The 19486-nt window shown below is 33.5% G+C and overlaps 1 protein-coding gene across 1 annotated transcript; it reads left to right on the top strand.

The window, feature by feature from the left end:
* Positions 1-4632: 4632 nt before the first annotated feature.
* On the top strand, positions 4633-19091 carry LOC136068120 (uncharacterized). Its single transcript, XM_065774841.1, has 3 exons — positions 4633-4939; positions 18822-18964; positions 19062-19091. The coding sequence occupies exons 1-3, from the start codon at positions 4633-4635 to the stop codon at positions 19089-19091; spliced, it is 480 nt and encodes a 159-aa protein (XP_065630913.1).
* The last annotated feature ends 395 nt before the right edge of the window (positions 19092-19486 follow it).

Below are 19486 nucleotides of genomic sequence, written 5' to 3'. Positions count from 1 at the left end.
TATTATTTTTATAAAATTTGAGCTACAGTATATTGTTATAGATAGCAGTCTATTGTAGTTTAATTTTTAAAATTTCTAATAATAACATTTTTATTGTAGTGTGTTTTTTGGGAATGAGATGCTAAAATATAGCATTTTTAACTTTTAACATCTTGGGAATGCTCTTATAAATATCTATCCAAGTCTTCGTCAAGTTGAAAGTTAATTTTAGCCTTTTAGGAACCACTTGTTCTAAGGCAAAAGGGTTCTAATCGTTTCTTTCAAGTTCGTGTACCTGTGACCGCTACTGCATAGTGGAATTTACGGGAGCAGCTTTTGTTTGGAAGACAGCCAGTCTCGCTCTGTAAGTATTACATCGTTTTCATATCAATTTTTTCCCCTGCGTCAATGACAGTGTCGTGAAGTTTAAATTTTGTTATGGTAATTTTTAGAGAGTAAAATGCAACTATTCACTAAAGTTTTGTGCACCTAGGATAGAATGACAATCATTGTGAATTTGTGAGGTGTTCTTGTGATGCATATATTATCTTTCATTAATAGGATTTTTTAGTACATGAGTAAAAATATAAGTATTCATTTGCTTTAAAAAAAAGGGATAAAAGTATTCATTAAAAAAAAAAACATAATTTGGTAAAAAGAGTGAGAAGAAAAGAATTAAAAACCACTACTTTTATTTTATTGTTCATATTTTACAAATCTTAAATTTATGAAGATGGCGAGTGTTCATTTTAAACTATTAAGTCTTCAAATAGATACACGAACTTGGAGAAATATCTCATCACTAACACCCTGCAGAAATATCTCATCACTAACGCCCTGCAGAAGCGTTACTAATACGGGAATGAAGCCACAATTAAGGTAGCACCAATGGCTAGGAGGAAGCACCTATATATACCAACCAATAAGGCCTGACAATGGGTACGAAAAACTCTAGTTCATTTTTGCCTGTGGACAACTCCACTGTGGACGATCATTTTTGACTGACGATTCGAGCATTATCAGTTTGGCGCCGTATGTGGGAACTCTCTTCATACTTAGTTCGAAAGTACTGTTCCATTCAACTTACAAGTCTAAATGGAATCCCATGCTAACCAAGATCTAGCAGCACTAGCTCTACAAATTTAGACGCTCGCAGCCACTGTGGAAGAAATTACCAGGCAGAATCAGGAGATGAGAGAGCGACTACAACAAGAAGATAATCACTCGGAGACCAACCGAGGTGATGAAGGAGACAACCAGAGAAAACGACCAAACACTCTAGAAGAGGTGAACTCAGATCTCCTTAGAGAAATGAGATAGGAGATGGATGAGCTGAAGAGCGCTATCAAAGAAAAATCAAACCGGAGTCTAGACAGAATGGTCTGGAAGATAGATTCACCCTTCACCTTAGCGGTCTAGGAATGCCTAATACCCTCAAAATTTCGTCTACCCCAGCTCAAGCCATTTGATGGATTGAAGGATCCTTTGGATTACCTCAATACTTTCAAGACGACTTTAGGTCTCCAACAATGCCTTAACGAAATGCTATGCTGCTCTTTCCCAACTACCCTCAAAGGAGCAGCTAGGGAGTGGTTCACTAAGCTACCGACATCTTCCATTGATAACTTCGAGCAGCTAGGCAGTTCCTTCCTTTGTCATTTTGTCAGCGGACAACGTCCAAAAAGACCAGCTGACCATTTGCTCACTATCAAGTAAGGAGAAAAGGAAACTTTGAGATCATATGTAACAGGTTTCACCCGAGAAACTTTGGAGGTGGACGAAGCAGATGACAAAGTGCAACTAACAACCTTCAAGGCTGGTTTGAAGTCTAGAGAAGGTTACTAACTATTGGGGTGGTTAATCATTCTCATATCATTAGATTTGGTAGATCTGAAGTTGTTACAACAAGATCAACAACTACTAATGATTTAAACCTTCAAGGGTGGTCTTGGAGTCACAAACTAGAGAGTTTGTATTGCTAAACCTTTAAGTGGGATCTCAAAGTCACAAGTAAGGTGACTTGTGTTAGTTTAAATCTGAGAAGAGAAAGAGTTTGTAGATTCGGAGCTCACACGTGGTCGTGTCAGTAAGTTACTACTGGAGGTAGCAATAGGTTTATGGTTAAATTTGATTGTAAAAACTTTGATTCTCTTATAGTGGATTTATTTTACCTTGAGGATAACTAGGTCAAATCATTTCCAGGTTTTTACCTTGTAATGATTTGTTTCATTAGTTTTCCTGAGTCATCATATCGGTGTGTTATTTATTTTCCGCTGCTTTGCATGATATGGTTTATTTGTGTTTAACCTAGATCTGAATAATTAATCTAAGTAATCACTTGGTTAATATATTAGGTTAAACAATTTGGTTTAAGGGGTCTAAACATATCAAACAAGTGGTATCAAAAGCAAGTTCACTCTGATTTGGATTAACGTCCTGAGTTAGATCCTTGATCCCTGTTATCATGAATAATTTTAAGTGTCTATCTGCTCATATTTGCGATAATTTGGATAAAAAGGACACTATTGTTTCTATTGATCTTGTTGATGCCTGTGAAACTCTCTGTAGGGAATTAACTAAATTTATGAAAATTGCTAAGAAATTCAAAGATGAGTTAAAATTGGCTAATCTTGAAAAAGATAAATTGATTGTGAGATTGGATGAATCTAATAAAAAGAATAATTTTTTGAGAAATCAATTTTCCTCTCAAGATGAAAATGTGAAAAGTTTGGAACAAAAGTTAGCTGAGGCTGAAGCTTAACTTGAAAATTTGTCTAATACCAAACTTGATGTTGATAACAGATCTGTTTCTATTTCTGTTCCTATTAAGCTTAAAGACAAAATTTTTATTCCTCATTTCAAGAGGAATCATAAAGAAAAGGCTTATGTTGCTAGGTTAGACAAAGGTAAAAGTCCTGATGTAGACGCTGAAGTTTCTAAACCTATGTCAAAACCTACTATTAGAGAGCAAAAGAAATCTATTTTTGTGCTTACCTGTCATCTTTGTGGTGTTGTTGGTCATATTAGGCCAAATTGTTCTTTGTTGAGGCAAAAATCAAAATCTATACAACTAACACCCTTGAAGGTTTAAATCATCAAATGTTGTCTGGTGTTGCTTAACCACTCCTAAAGTCCTATGAATAGAAGCCTTCCTAAGGCATTTCCACACACCAAGATATCTATACCACAAGCAACATCAAAGAAGATTCATAAGCACTCAAAAGTACAGAAACTTTGCAAGAATCAATCCTTAAAGCCTTTAAGAACTTTAACCTTGAACTCAAAGAACATTCAAAGTAGAATCATAAAAACCACCTTCCTAGATCTTAAAGTTTGCTAGAACCAAGCTTAAAAGCTTCTAGAAACTTCAAGAAACCACATATTAGTGAAGTTTTACAGATTCAAGCCCCCAAAAGCTCCGAAGAACTTCCACCACAAACTTTTGAAGACGAAGAACACGTGAAGAACACGAAGAACGCAAAGAACAAAGAATTTCTATCAAACTCATAGCCAAATATTCGTTGTAATTCCGTTTCAAAGGTCTTTGATCTATTCTTTAGAAATTGAAGGATATCCTGTGTTAGAACCAAGACTACTTCCTCACAATTCACAATTAACAAATCTTTCAAGGAGATCGAATCAGAGGATTAATTTTTTGTAATTTCAGAGAATTGTACCATATATTGATCAATACAAATTCACATTTGTGAAACTATTTTACTTGTTTGATTTATTTCAAACTAGAAATTTAGTCATCTAAACCTGTAGGTTCCTTGTTCTTCTATTCTGACTTGCAGTACCTTGAGCATTGTCTAATATATCCTATAGAATCTAAGATCTATATCTAAACAAGTTAGTGTTCACGGTTTGTCAATTATTCTAAACTTTTAGAGTCTAAGAACAATACTTTCACAATAAAGCCTAAATGACAAGTTGTTACTAGTTTTAATTTGATCCTACTACTGAAATTACTTTCTTGTCTACCTCTAATAACTTGCCATTTAGGATTTAATGTGAAATTAATGTAAAAAAAGTTGTGAAAATATTGTAAAAATGTTGTGAACATAGCATTTTTTGCAATTTTTTTGTTCAACTTTCAATAGACTAAAATTTTGGAGAGGTCAAATTTTTATTTTGGGTGCTCAAGTTAATATTTTTTTATTAAAATTTTAATTCTCCCTTTTTTGTTATTGAAAAAAAATTCAACAAAGAACAAAACTATTAGATTAGAAATTTTAAGAATACTTTCTATATATATATATATATATAGCCAAATCCCACTATTTTCTCCAACATATATGCATGTATATACAAGCTACTCTACTATCCTCTTGGCACCATAACCTTTCTTGTCACTGTACACCAAGTGTGTGTTTGGATCTCGGGTAAGTGCGAACTAAGTACCTTAGTAGCTTGTCATTTTTTTTTCTTTGGCAAAAACACAGAAGCCTATGGTACTAACCGCGACATCTAATAGTTCTTCGGCTATTAAGCTTAGAAAAGTTTAGAACTATTTCAATCGGTTGATAGTCTGTGAGTAGCATAGGAAGCCCATCAAGGATATCGGAGCATATATGATACGACCAAATCTTCACTTTATTATCTTTCTGAAACATTTTGGTAACATAGACAGGTAATATTGACATATCAAACATGGAGAAAAAGCCTGCCTTGAGTGCCGCTGTTCTTGAAGCTCTTAACGAAGACAATTATTTGGATTGGAGTGTTCAGTTGAAGACGTATATGATGGCTCAAGATCTTTGGGAGATCGTCGAATCAACCGGCGAACCTCCTGCCCCGGAAAATGAAGCTGCTTTTAAGGCTTGGAGTAAGACGAATGCCATGGCTTTACATGTGATCCAGATGTCATGCGAGCCAGACACATTTTCTGATATTAGGGAGATTAGCTCGGCCAGAGTTGCTTGGGATACCTTGGCAGAGAATTACAAAACTAATTCAGGTACCTCTCTCCCTCTCTCTTTTTTTTTTTTCCATGCTTACGTGAGTGTACTGTGTAAAATAGGCCAAAAGAGTACCAAATGTGTAACATGACGTGTGCACCACTAACAACTTCTCATATTTGTTGTCGTGAAAATGTCGTGGACCAGAACTTTTCTATATTTATTAATACGTAAACTGTCATGTAGTTTAAAAACTTTAAAAAAGTGGCATTAAATTTTCTCTAAATTTTTTAATATTTAATGTGTGAACTGTGAACCATGAAATTGATATATTTTAAACGATGCAATTTACTTTATTTACATAAATTAAATTTAAGCAAAAACATTATTTTGGTCTCTATATTTTGAGATTATAGTTAATTTGGTCATTACATTTTTGTAGCAATTAATTTGGTTCTTATTATTTTCAATTTGCAGTTAATTTGGTCTTTATCATTAACTCATTAACGAAAAATACTTACCTGACAAACGGATTTATAATTGGCACACTTAAAGCCTATGTGGCAATAAAATAATTATAATTTTTTTAGTTAATATTAAAAAATGCCACGTAAGAATTTAAATAATTAAATTAAAAAGTCCATGTTAGCAAAAAATTCCAAAAACACAAACTTAAAAATTCGAACAAAAAAAGAAAAGAAAAGAAATCATCAAACTCATCAAAAAGAAAAGCAAAAACTTAAATTAAAAATGAAGCTCCTGCACCGGAAAATGAAGCTCCTTTAAAGGCTTGGAGCAAGACAAATGCCATGGCTTTACATGTGATCCAGATGTCATGCGAGCCAAACATATTTTCTGGGATTTGGATCTCGTGCAATATTTAAGGTACTACACGGAATGCAATTGCACCACCCCCTTTCACATAAATTTTTACCATTTTCATTTTTTAATTTTAACTTTTTAACTTTTTCAATTTTTTTTTTAAAATTTTTTTATTGTTGAGATTGAAAAATTCTTTTTTGAACTTTCAATCTTAACTATGTATTACTATTGCATCAAGTGCAATTCCCTAAGGTATTGCACATGATCTCAATCCCATTTTCTAATATTAGGGAGATTAGCTCAGCCAGAATTTTGCTTGGGATTCTTTGGCAGAGAAGTACAAAACTAGAGATCCTGATTCCTGACCCAAGAAGTAGTAGGTAATTTAGATCATTCAATTGGTTAAGTCAGCGTCTCTCTCTCACTTAATTTTAAAAACTGGTTTTGCTTCGGCCAGTGAAGAAGTGAAGAAGTGAAGAAGAGTTTTCTGACTCAAGTGCTAAGTCAGGTACCTCTCTCTTTTTTTCTTTTTCTATGCGTTCGCGTGTGTACTGTGTAAAATTGTTAGTACATTGCCTCTGCCCTTACAAATTTTTTATTTATTTTAGTATAATTAAGAATCTACACTTTTTTACTTTACATTTACTTTTCAAAACACTTAGCATTAGATTATTTATTTTACACAACATTTTATTAAAATATCAATTTATCTTAATTTTTTAAAATTATTTCTCTTTCTTTACATACAATAATCACCCTCTACTATTTTCCTTCATGCTCAGAATACTTTAAGAAAGAATAGAGTTTTAGTATAAAAATTTGAAAGCTTGGATTTGTGCTTAAACACAAGACCTTGTTCAGACTCCCAAATAAAAACTACGGCTAGAGTGCTTTTACTCTAACTTAAACTAAGTGCGGAACAAGAGTAAATAAAGTGCAGTCATTGAATCTACTCTAGTGCATACACATGAACAATAAACAATAAGAATAAATTATAAGAGTAAGGGAAGAGAGATGCAAATACAAGATAACACCAAGACGTGTTATCGAAGAGAAAATTGAAGAATTTGACAAAAAACTTCTCCGTGACCCTCCAAGTCGAAATCGAACCATTAGATAATAAAGTTGGAGTACACGAATAATAAAAAACCATCTAAGCCTAGTCTACCCATTGTACTTGAGCCCTCCAAGCTCTTACTACTAACGGACTTCTTGGAGTCATGTCTTCTCTAGCTTTCCGGTTCCTGCAATACGCTCGATTGCATCCGCCAAGCCTCATCAGCTTCTTTTGGCAAATTCCCAAAGCTTCCCAAGTTCCAAAACACTATCTACACTCTGAAAAGGTGTGAGTTGTGTTTGAGTACAAATCTCCTCTCAAGGTATGACAATGGGAGAGGGAAGGAGAAGAGGCTACAATGATTTCTCACTAAGGATAAGTAGCTTTCTCTTTAAAAGATGGGTATGTTGTGTTGTAGAAACCTATCCAGGGTTTTTCTCTTTGAATAGCCTCCTTTACTTTTGTGGGTAATGAGGGTATATATAGTATGGGTGAAGGGAAAGAAAGCCACACTTAAAATCCTCCAGGTAGAGAGTTTTGTGGGTACCTCGCGGGTTAGCCCTTCTCGCGAGATACTCGCGAAACTAATAGCCTGACATGACTCTTTAGCTTTCAGCATGTGCTTTTCACGTGCCCTTTTCGCGAGAACCTTTACTTGTGAGCTTTTTGCGAGTTAGTCGTGAAATTGCACTGATTCTTCATTTCATGCTTGATTCTTCACCAACTTAATACTAAATCCAAAATAATAAAATCCCACAAAATATAAGAAACAAAATTAAAGCAATTAGATCACTTTTTTTCATAGAATAAAATCAACATAAAACATGGTTGTAAATCACAACTTTACAGAATCTTTTTTTATTTTATTTTACATTTAATTTTTAAAACACTTAGCATTAGATTATTTATTTTACACAACATTTTATTAAAGTATTAATTTTTCTTAATTTTTTAAAATTATTATTTTTCCTTTACACACAGCAATCAACCTTTGCTATTTGCCTTCATGCTCAGAATACTTAAAGAAAGAATAGAAAACTAAATCCAAAATGATTGAGCTAGTATAAGTGTGTAACTTTACATGGATACCGTAACAATAATTTATTTTTATACAACTTTGCATCTATTGATATTGATAAATTTTGAACTTAGATAAATTGTAATACATTTTCCATTAAAGAGTACCGAGACGACGACAAACTTGAAAGCATTCGTAAAATGTAGGGGTAAAAATGAAATAGGGTGTCATCGCGTTAGAACCTTGAGGTCACATTTTAAGAAGATTCTCCCACCCAAAGAATTGGAAAAAGGCAGTACTCGCCACAATGGAATTAAGGTCCAAATAGTTACCACCACCGCCATCTTCTTCATTGTTTTGTTCATTTGTTGGTTTTGTTTAGTACAAATCTTATATATTACACTTTGCAGTTAATTAATGGATAAAAGTAAAACTTAGGAAGTCCTCCATTTCATTAGAAATAAATAGATTCTCATATATTTATTGTCATATAAACTGTTTCATTGTTTAAAATTTTAAATATGTTAAGAACATATTTTATGTAATTGGCTAATTCTTTAACAAAGTGCACTTTACTTGTAATTGGGTAGATCTAGAATGAGTTTAGTATTTTAAGAAATAAGAGTTCAAGTCAAGTATTAAAGCTATAAAGATTGGACTAAGAAACAAATGAAGAAAAGTTGTTCATTAAAGTTCGACAGATACCTCGACAGAAACAGTATCTATCGAGATTTAAGAACGAAGCTTGACAGAAGCTGAATTTGTCGAGATCTACAAAATCAGAATTTCCAGATCTGATATTTGGCTCATGCTGACATGTATGTGTAGGGTTTCTTTTTTCACAATCCTAGACATATATAAGGTTTATTTTAAAAGCCGTTACTAGGGGTGTGCATGGGTCGGGTTGAGAGAATTTTTTAACCCAACCCACCATGGTGGGTCAAAAAAAATTCAACCTAATCCAACCCATCATATAAGTCCAACCCAACCCAACCCAACCCAACTTATATGGGTCGGGTTGGGTTGGATTGAACCCATGGGTTTGACAAATTATTATTATTATTATTAAATTGAGTAGAAAAAAAAAATTAATATATTTAAAAAAACTTAAGATTAGTATCAATGTAACTCTTTAAAGGCAAATATACTAATGACTAAACAACAATAGTAATTTATTAGAGTTTGTGTGAACTAATTGGCTTTTATATAGGATAAGAAGAACTGGTTATTTTAAAAAATTTATTAATTATATAATATATTATATATATATATATATATTAAATTAGTATTAGTAAGAGGAACCGAGGAAGTGCTGCTCTATAGCTGATTTAAAAAAAATTTTTGTAACACAACCCAACCCACCAAGCCTTAAAAACCGATCCAACCTGGCGGGTCGGGTCGGGTCGGGTTGGGTCGGGTTTGGTGGGTCGATGGGTTTTCTGCACACCCCTAGCCGTCACATATGCATTGAGTGACATACATGGAGAACATATACAGAAAGTGACCTAGTGCCTTATTCTCTCTGTAAGAAGTTACTGCATTTTTGCGCCTTATGGTTTTGTAACCTAGTGCTTCTTGATCTTCATTGTTGATGAAGTGAAGAACTTTGCAGCCAACAACATCTTCTTTAAGTTGTTGGAATTAGTCACGTATTGGGATCTGTGCATCATTGGTGGCTTTCATATACTAGAAAGTTCAGAGGTTCTGAAGCAGTAGAAGATTTCTGTTATAAGTTCATTTATGAGGATTGTAGAGTTTAGGGATAAAAGTGTTGTACTAGATCTGAAACTTCTCTTTACTATAGTGAATTACTTTTCGGGAAAGTTTCCCCCAGGGTTTTTTACTGTGAAACTAGTTTGTTTCATTGGTTTTCTTAGATCATCATATCTTGTCTTATTTACTATTCCGCTATATATGATATTGACATGATATTGATGTTTGTTTGTTTTAACAAGGTTTATTCATAATAAATCTAATTAACAACTTTGGTTTAAAACTTGTTAATTCTATCAACCGGGGTCTAAATTTCTTAACAAAATAACGTGACATTAAATATACTTTAAAATTTGTAATATTAATATTACAAATTTTTAAGCATATCTAATGTGTAAACTATGAAATTGGTCAATTTTAAATGATGTAATTTATGTGATTTACATAAATTAAATTTATTGATGTAAAACTTCAACTAATTGAAAGATTAAAACAACCTTATTAATTTTTCATATATATTAAGAAAAAAACCTTATTTGTTTTTCAAGTTTAACTTATTGCAAACCATACAGTGGATGAACTTTTAAATGGAACATTTGGAAGACAAAATTGTCGTGCGTGCTCATGCAGTTTAGGAGGTGTAGCTTTAATGCTTTACGTATAGAGGAAAAAAATGTGTCACATTGACTAGCTATTGAATAGAAAACCAGTGGGTGGTTAAGTTTAACTGCCCACCTTTACTCCTAGGTCCTGGCTGTTAAGGATAATAGCTAGTTTATATCTATGTAGCTGTAGTTGTTAAGGATAATAGCAAATTCATATACAGCTATAGTTACAGATGTATTACAGCTATGGTATTCAAAATACAAATTCAGGATTGTGATAAGATAGGATTGTATTTCAAATTTGTATCTGTAACAAACTTTTCTATAAATGAAATGCCTTGAACCGTGTAAGGTAAGGCTTGAAAACAAATTTCAATTACTCTGCTTTTACACTGGCTGACTTGCATTGTACTTTAATAAACACGAGATTATCTTGAAAGAAAGAATGAAAGCATTCTTTTCCTTTTTTACTTTTTTTTTTTTAAGTACAGGGGCATTTTTCTCCACTAAAATTTGTTAAAATTTCTAGTTAGTGTATTAAATATTGGGAGATTTAATGGTCAACATTATAGTGAAAGTAGTATCTCCCGCTTAGAAGACAAACCCAACAATGTTCTTTCTATCATCCATAATTCCATATATGTAGCCCACTCATTATCCTATATCTTTAGCTCACTCATTATTGCTATATCCCAATAGTTTAAATTTTTCTTAGAAAGTGAATAAGGAAATCTAATGTAAAGCGTAAAAAGTTCAAGTAGCAATGCTTCTATTGGTGTAAAAAGTTCTATCTCTTTCTATCATCCTAATTGTTAGGGATTTATTTTATGTAATTGGCTAATCCTTTGACAAATTACACTTTACTTGTAATTGAGTAGATCTAAGATGGGTTTAAGACTTCAAAAAACATGTTGTTCAAGTCAAGTGTTAAAACCATGAAGATCTGACCAAAAAACAAGTGAAGAAGAGTTGTTCACTAAAGTTCGACAGAAACCTCAACAGAAACTGTATCTATCGAGATTTAAGAACGAAGCTTGATAGAAATTGAATCTGTCCAGATCTACGAAATCAAAATTTTCAGATCTGATTTTTGGCTTTAGCTAACATGTATGTGTAGGGTTTTTTTTCCTCACAATCCTAGACATATATAAGACTTATTTTAAAGGCCGTTATACAAGGAGAACACATGCAAAAAGTGACCTAGTGCCTTATTCTCTCTGCAAGAAGTTACTACGTCTTTTGCACCTTAGGGTTTTGTAACCAAATACTTTTTTATCTTTATTGTTGAAATGAAGAACTTTGCAGCTAACATCTATTTCTAGTTGGTGGAGTTAGTCACATACTGGGATCCGTTCATCATTGGTTAGTCATGTACTGGGATCCATGTAAAAGGGTGGCATTCATATATTGAAGAGTTCAGAGGTTTTGAAGCAGTAGAAGGTTTCTGCTGTAAGTTCATTTACGAGGATTGTTAAGTCTAGGGACAAAGGTTTTGTACTAGATCTGTGTTAGAAATCCAATTGTAGATTAGTATTGGCATGAGGGTGTGTGGTGCTGATGGCTAATGCATGTGGTGCTGCATAAGAGGTGTTACAGAGGATGCCTAGGCTAATGGTGTGAAGGGCAGGAGTTGCTGATGCAGCATGCGTGCATAGCTAATTAAGGGTGGGCTTCCAGTGTTGCTATGCGTGTGGAAGACTATGTTGCATATGCATTGCATATCTGTATTGTGGCTACGGACACGTGTAAGGATGATGTGGCAATTATGTGCGTGTTAGCTGATGTAGGAGTTAGTTAGATTGATTAGTTGTCATGGTAGTTACACAGTTAAGCTTTGGGAAGGAGGGGCTATGGGTATATACTTGGGTAACAGATTGTAAAGAGAACAACAACTATTTTGTTAATTGGATAATCCTTTCTTCTATTGCTTCTCTCTATCTCTATCTCCATCTCCTTTATCCCTATTCATGGAGGCCTAGTTGACCTCGAATTCAACTACTCAATACCCTGTTCTTAACAATCTGAAACTTCTCTTTACTATAGTGAATTGCTTTTCGGAAAGGTTTCGCCCAATGATTTTTACTGTGAAACTAGTTTGTTTCATTGGTTTTCCTGGGTCACCATATTTTGTTTTATTTACTATTTCGCTATGCATGATATTGACATGATATTGATATTTTTTTGTTTTAACAAGGTTTATTAATAATAAATCTAATTAACAACTTGAGTTTAAAACTTGTTAATTCTATCAACCGGGGTCTAAATTTCTTAACACTAATAAACGCTTTCAGTTTCATGTTGCGACTTTCGAGGCCAATATCAAAGAGAATGTCCTCCGTTGTACGTGTTAGATAACTTAGGCTTTTAACAAAACTATTTAACAATTTTGAATTTACTTTATCTTCATTGTTATGACAGGCTATAAGCTCAATCGCTCATTTGAATGCACAAACCATTCGATTCTTGAAAAAAAATTACCTCAACCATTGCTTTTTTATTTATTGAATTATTCAAACATATTTGGATTGTTGCTTGTCAAAATTAAACCATTTACATAGATAAATAAAACAATCAATCAATCAAGATATCTCAACTCATGTAACTAACAATAAAAAGTATGTTACATGGAAACATATTTTTCGGGAGGTATGGAGTGTTTGCTCAAAACAAAATTGAAAGTGCACTTTTATCTGCATTTAAAAAACGTCCTCCATCTACTCAAACTAGTATTGACAAAGATGATTTGGTGACTTAAAAAAAGAGAGCCATGAAGGTGTGTAAAAAAGCTCTAGTTTCCACGATTGGCGCTATTCTTCAACCTTACTACCCTTCATGAAAATTCTTAGCCTAAGCTGTCCTCTATAAATGCTTGGATTTTAGAGGATATTTCTATTATTTGTTAAATTGTTTGTACCATTTTTGTTGTTAGTGTTCCTTTAGAATATAATTGTATTGCTCTAGCTCTTGTTAATGTTGGATAAGAGAATGGTGAGGCCTTTGTTTGGTTAGAACAATGCCCCTTCTCTTTCTCATTGTAAATATATGTGACCTCTTAATTCCTTTTGAGAGTGTAACTTGTGGCAACAAAGTGAACAAACACTTCTTCCCAGATAAGTATTCAAAAAGCATATTTATCCTATATTTGATATCTATATATTTATTCTATGCTATTCTAGTAATTATTAGTGGTATAATTTCCAAACAAGAAATTAAGGCAAATATCTCATCATAATTAATACCCAACGATGGTCGTAAACCTTAACTACCATTCTTGCTTTGTATCTCTTGACCTCATTTTTTTTTTCACTCTTCTTCATCTTGTACATCATTGTACATCAATGGCTTTTCTTCCATGCAGTAAAGTTGCTACCCCCATTTATCATTTCTTATTATTACATTGATCTCTTTGTTGATAACATTTCTTTATATTCTATAGGTCCTCAAATGGGAAAAAAAAGGTTTGATTATTGATATTCTCCGTTGAATCATTGAGACCTTGTAGACTTCCATTTACCATAGTATTTCACTAGAACTTCGTTATAGTGATGATAATGAAAATTTTTATATGAATAAGATATGTTGGTGATGGACGTGGATAGGGAAGTTCTTCCAAACTTAATTAACATGTTCTTCTCTAGGTAAAGTAAAAAAAAATGATATTTCCTATCTTCTTGGGTGTTCCTATTTCATGTTGATTAATTGGTCCAATTACATGCAATGCCCAATTGAAGGTATAACTACATTGCTAGTCTAGAGTTAAGTGTAGTGAAAAATAAATTTGACATAGACAATATGGTAATAATAAGGAAAACCTTCATAGGAAAAACCCCAATGAGTGATACTTTGGTCACCACTCCTTGAATAATCCATTAACAAATAATGAGTTTATGAGTACAAGAAATATTATCTGATCCTGAAGTACCTATTTACTTATAGTAGAACCTACTGACCTATCCAAGCTTAGATCCAACCTAGTTGGACTAATTTTTTTAGCAGACCTACTTACAGCGAACGAATCTACCAATGTTTTGTTGAATGTTACAACAATCATTGATTGATGTAGTGGATTTGTGCAAAGTTCTTCGCTGTAACATGCTACAATACAAATGGTAGCTCAGTACAAAACCTTAGGCACACAAAGTCCCAACAACTTCTCAATATGCCTGTCTCTTTGAAGTGCAGTAGAGATGCAAACTTCAGCATTCTCGAGCAATTTCTTGAATAGTTTTCTTCATTCTTCAAAATGGATATTCAATACACTTTTGGACACTGAAAACTTAAGCTCAAAATACATATAAAGTGCATTTTGGAATGGATTTTTCAACACATACAAATAATGACCCTATCACCATGTTATGTAGAGTTTTTCATGGGTTGGGTTAGGTCAGGTTGAGGAGTTTTTTCAACCCAACTCACCATGGCGGGTTAAAAAGAAATCCATCTCGACCAACCCATTACTGGGGTCTAACTCAACCCAACCCAACCCAATCCATGTGGATCAGGTTGGACCCATGGGTTGGACTAGATTTTTTTAAATTACTATTATTAATATTAAATTGAGAATTAAAAAAATATCACCACAAATAAGAAAAAATTTATATGAGAAGAACTTAGGGTTTGAGTTTTATTTAGGAAGAGGGGTAAAAAAGTAAATAACAAAAGTGTATAATATATTTTTAAATACATTTTTTAAAATTTAAATATTTATTAAATATATGTGAGTCAAGTTGGGTTAGACAGATTCATTCTACACCTAACCCAACCCACTATAAAACAAATTTCACAACCTAACTCAACCCTCCAACCCCCCAACCCCTAAAAACTGACCCAACTAGACGGGTTGGGTCGGATCGAGTCTGTTTTGGCAGGTTGGTGGGTTGGTTGTATACCCCTAAACACTCGTAAGTCAAAACTATATCTTTTGTCTACTCTAATCTTGGATCATAACTCTTGATCATTTTAAGAATTTATCAAGTCATTCTTTCAGCTATGCCATTTTGATTTACCAATCTTAGATCGGCGATCTAAGGACTTTTAAAGATGACCAATAGTATTTGTTTCATGCAATCAAAAAAAAAAAAAAAACTATTTGTTTCATAAAATTATTTAAATTCATTTTATCTGAATTTTCCATTCTATCGAATCACAAGGTCTCAGTTTCATAATTACCATACCTATCTAAAACAGTTTAAACATTTTAAATAATTTTAAAATCCTCATAATTTTATTTTAGAAAAAAAAAAAAACTTTTTTACTAAAATCATCAATGAAGACAAGAAAATAGTTATTTGTACAAAGCAATGATTGTTTTGGTCGACACATATCGCTATGAACAAGCTACAGTGGCTTAGTTTCTCTCTAAAAGCTATTTCTTGATTGCTTAACAATGATAGATCTCTCACCATCTTTTTTTTCACCATAAATTGTAAGTCCAACAAAATTTAAATGTCATTGGTACCTTGATTATCACATTGTTTCTGTAGTCCCTAACCAACTACAACCCCTCAAGAGAATATCAGTCTTTTTTTAAAAGTTGGTTGATAAGACCTTCCTTAAGGTCTTGGTGGTTTGCTGTTTAGGTAATGGAAACTGTAGTGGTTCTTTAAAGGGAACCGAGCCCCCAGAGATTAAGAGGGAGAATGAGAGAATTTAGAGACTTAGAAGAGAATTCACTTAGTTCTTTATTGCTTAACTTCCATGATTACAAGAACTAGCCTCTTATACTCAAGGCTTGGTTAGAAACAACTTCTTCTAGAGTACTAACTGTTGTAATTAACTCTATCTTTCTCCTAACAAGTAACAGCTATCCAACTACTATTATAGCTCATACTAGCACATATCCTAATTCAAAAACGCATGTGACCTTATTGAAATAAGCATGTGCAGATTACAATTAATCATATGCCACTAATTGCACATTAACTACATGCTGTTATTGAGCTGATACTGTTGTTGTACTACTTGCTGTTGCACTGAGCTTGCTGCAACAATTACTCTACAGCAATTGTCAAATCAGTTCATTCTTGACATTTGGCCTTGTCATAAATAATAGTTTTCAAACTGAGCATTTAAATATATAATAGACATCATAAATAAATTGGTTATCTGTTTTTTCTAAGTAGATATGAAGCTTTACTTTTTGTTTCAAAGGAACTTTATTTGAGTTATTGAAACTTTGAAAGTAACATTTTCAGTTATTGGTTCATCAAAATCTAAGAAACGCATTTTACCCCCACATATTTGGTTACTAGTGCCAATGCCAAAGATGACATGTATCATTCTATTCTTTCTCCACTCCTGTGTACACTAACAACAAAGTTGACTCCACTTCCTTTTTTTTATGTCTATATCTTCAATATATATATATATATATATATACCACAAAGGAGGAAGGGGACATAGTGCTGAAGGCGGAAGTACAGTACAACACAGTATAATGTATCGAAAGTAGAATAAACAAAGTAGAACCATCTAAGAAGGCGGTATTGTAGATATAATCTGTAAAGTTGTTATTTACAATTATGTGTTTTGTTGGCTTATATTCCGTACTAAATTTGATTGTAATTTTATTCAATCTTTTGTACCTTGTATTTATTGTGGGATTTGATTATAAGGGGTGTGTGATAGAGAGAGAGTGTGTGAAGACTCAAGTAATTGAAGACTGAAGTGTTTTCGCGAGTAGATCGTGACTAAGCTTCCCACGAAGTGACACATGTGACTTGCACATGCTGGAATGCGAAGAGTTAGGTCAGGATGGAGACAGCTGTATTTCGCGAGTATCTCGCGAGTAAGGCCTTCTTGCGAGACACCCGCGAGACATTCTGTTCTGCCAGACTGTCCATTCTGATACACATTTTCTATGCCCACACTATATATACTCACATTACTCACAAATGTTGAGGAGTGCTTCTGAGAGAATACCCTAGCCAAATACCTTGAGAGTTTGAGATTGTTATACCCACAATTCTCTACACATTTGCTTGTAGAATTTCCTCAACTCCTACTTTTCCATTTTCATATCATTGAGAGGTTGTTATTCCAAACACTTACCACACCCTTTTAGAGTGTCAAGTGAAGTTTTGGTGTTGCTGTGAAGTATTGGAAGAAGCCAAGGATGGCAGATGCAACATGGAACTTGTTGCGGAATCCCGACAGCTAGACAAGACACGGTTCCGAGAAGTCTTGTTGGAGTAGGAGCTTGCAGGGCTTAGGTACATTGGGTAGATTAGGCTTGGAGGGTCTTTTGCTAACCCATGTATCCCAATTGATTGTCTAGTGCATCGATTTTCGCTAGGAAGGCGGCGGAGAGGTTTTTCGCTGAGTTCTTCGGTTTCCTCTTCGTTAACACATCAGCGTGTTATCTTGTGTTTGCATCTTTTTTCTCTACTCTTTTACATTCTATTTTACTGCTGTGTTGCTTTGATTATGGATTAGAGTAGCTTGTTTATTTATCTGCTCGCTTTTACACTCTTCCGCACTTAGTATCAAGTTAGTATAAAATCAATCGAGTTGTAACTTTAATTTGGAGGTTTAAACAGCTCTTGTGTTTTCAACACATTTTCAAGCTTTCATAATCAAAGTAATATAAAATAATAGTAAGATGGTAGAACCAGCCAAGCAATATATATCAAAACAATTTAAAGTATAGAACTGTCCAAGAAGACGGTAGCAACAAGTATTTTAAACTGAAAGCTGAAAGTAGTTATTATTGAAAATAGAACACAATACTTATAGCAGTTACAAGATCTCCACAGTTTAACAATTACAAGGCTTGAACTAGTTCTAGTTACAGGCTTTGTAGGGAAATAGTGGTAGTAGTGGGAATAGTGGAAGTTCTAGAGAGAAAATCTCTAAAGGAGAGAAGACTAGCTCTAGAGAAAACTTTTGACTAAAAACTTCTCTACTCTAACTTCTCTCTTGAACATAAGGGACAACCCCCTTTAAAGAGACAAAATTTTTTGAGTGAACAATACCATGAACAGTAAAGTGAATAGTGAATAGTGAATAGTAGCTGTAAATAGTAAAAAGTGAAAAGTAATTTTCACTTTTTTGACTAAATCATGAGGAATCAGCAGGAGCAATAATCAGAGTATGGGCTTCAGTTCAAAGCACCAATTTTCACCATTTTGGCATTTTGTGCCGAAAGAAAGTGAGTGTTAAACATATATATATATATATATATGTTTAACCTAGGATAGGATAGTATACTATCCATATACATATACATATATATATATATATATATATATATATATAACTTAGACCCCATAAAATGTACATTTTCCCTAGCTCTCTTTGTATACTACTTAATTCATTAGTAGCATTACATGTATTCAACCTTTCACATTTATGTAGATTTGATTCCTAAACACTAACTCATCTTCATAATCATATATTATGTTAATAAGAACCAAATTTAATCTCTTATAAATTTTCACTTAAGTTTCACCAAACTTTATAGGAATGTTTTAGGCTCATATTGCACTTGCTTTGACATGGTATGGCTCTTGTCTGTACTAAATCCAATGTCTCTAGGTATTTAATTAATATTGAAATTCAGAATCAACAAAAAGTATCAACTGATAGTTGACATGTAGATGTCAGAATGGTTTCGTTTCATTTAATTCTCTGAAAAAAAAAAATAATCAAATAAAGTTTGGCAGGAGAAAGTGACAAAGAGGGAAACTTTGATGATGGCGTTGAGATTTATATGGACTTATACAAAGCTTTGCAAATTGGTGATTGGAAAGCTGCCAAGGAGTTCCTTGATCGCCATTCGAATGCAATAAGTGCAAAAATCACAGTTACGGAGAAGACCGCACTTCATGTTGCTGCTGAAGCTGGACATGTGCATATAGTGGAGGAGTTGGTAAAGCAAATGTCTGAAGAAAATTTGGAAATAAAAGATATTGATGGTTTCACAGCTCTAGCTTGTACAACTTATAATGGAAACTACCGTATGGCAGAATGCATGCTTGGAAAGAATGAGAACTTGATCAGTATTCGAAATTACAAAGAAAATATTCCAGTTGTTCAGGCTCTTATGAACGGGCATTTAAAATTGGCTCGTTATCTCTATTTGCTCACTCCGCTGGAAATTCTAAAGCCAGAAAATGGCACCATGGGGGCTACAATTGTTTGCGAGGCAATATATAACAAAGCTTTGGGTAAGAATTAACTCTTGGTCTTAACTATCCATTGAGTATTATTTCCTACTTGAAATTTTCGCAATATAATTCTGTCCGATTGATTAATTTCTCTGTCCATATGGTACAACACAATATAGATATTGCTTTGGATTTAGTCAACCGTTGTCCACGTTTGGCTGTTGCTCAAGGCGTAACTGGTGAGTCCCCTTTTTGTGCACTGGCTTGTATGCCTGATTATTTCC

Source organism: Quercus suber, unplaced genomic scaffold (genome assembly GCF_002906115.3).
Source record: "Quercus suber isolate HL8 unplaced genomic scaffold, Cork oak 2.0 scaffold_7, whole genome shotgun sequence".
NCBI classification, from domain to species: domain Eukaryota; kingdom Viridiplantae; phylum Streptophyta; class Magnoliopsida; order Fagales; family Fagaceae; genus Quercus; species Quercus suber.
The sequence above is the reverse complement of the archived record's forward strand: the minus strand, read 5'-3'. Positions and strand labels throughout refer to the sequence as shown.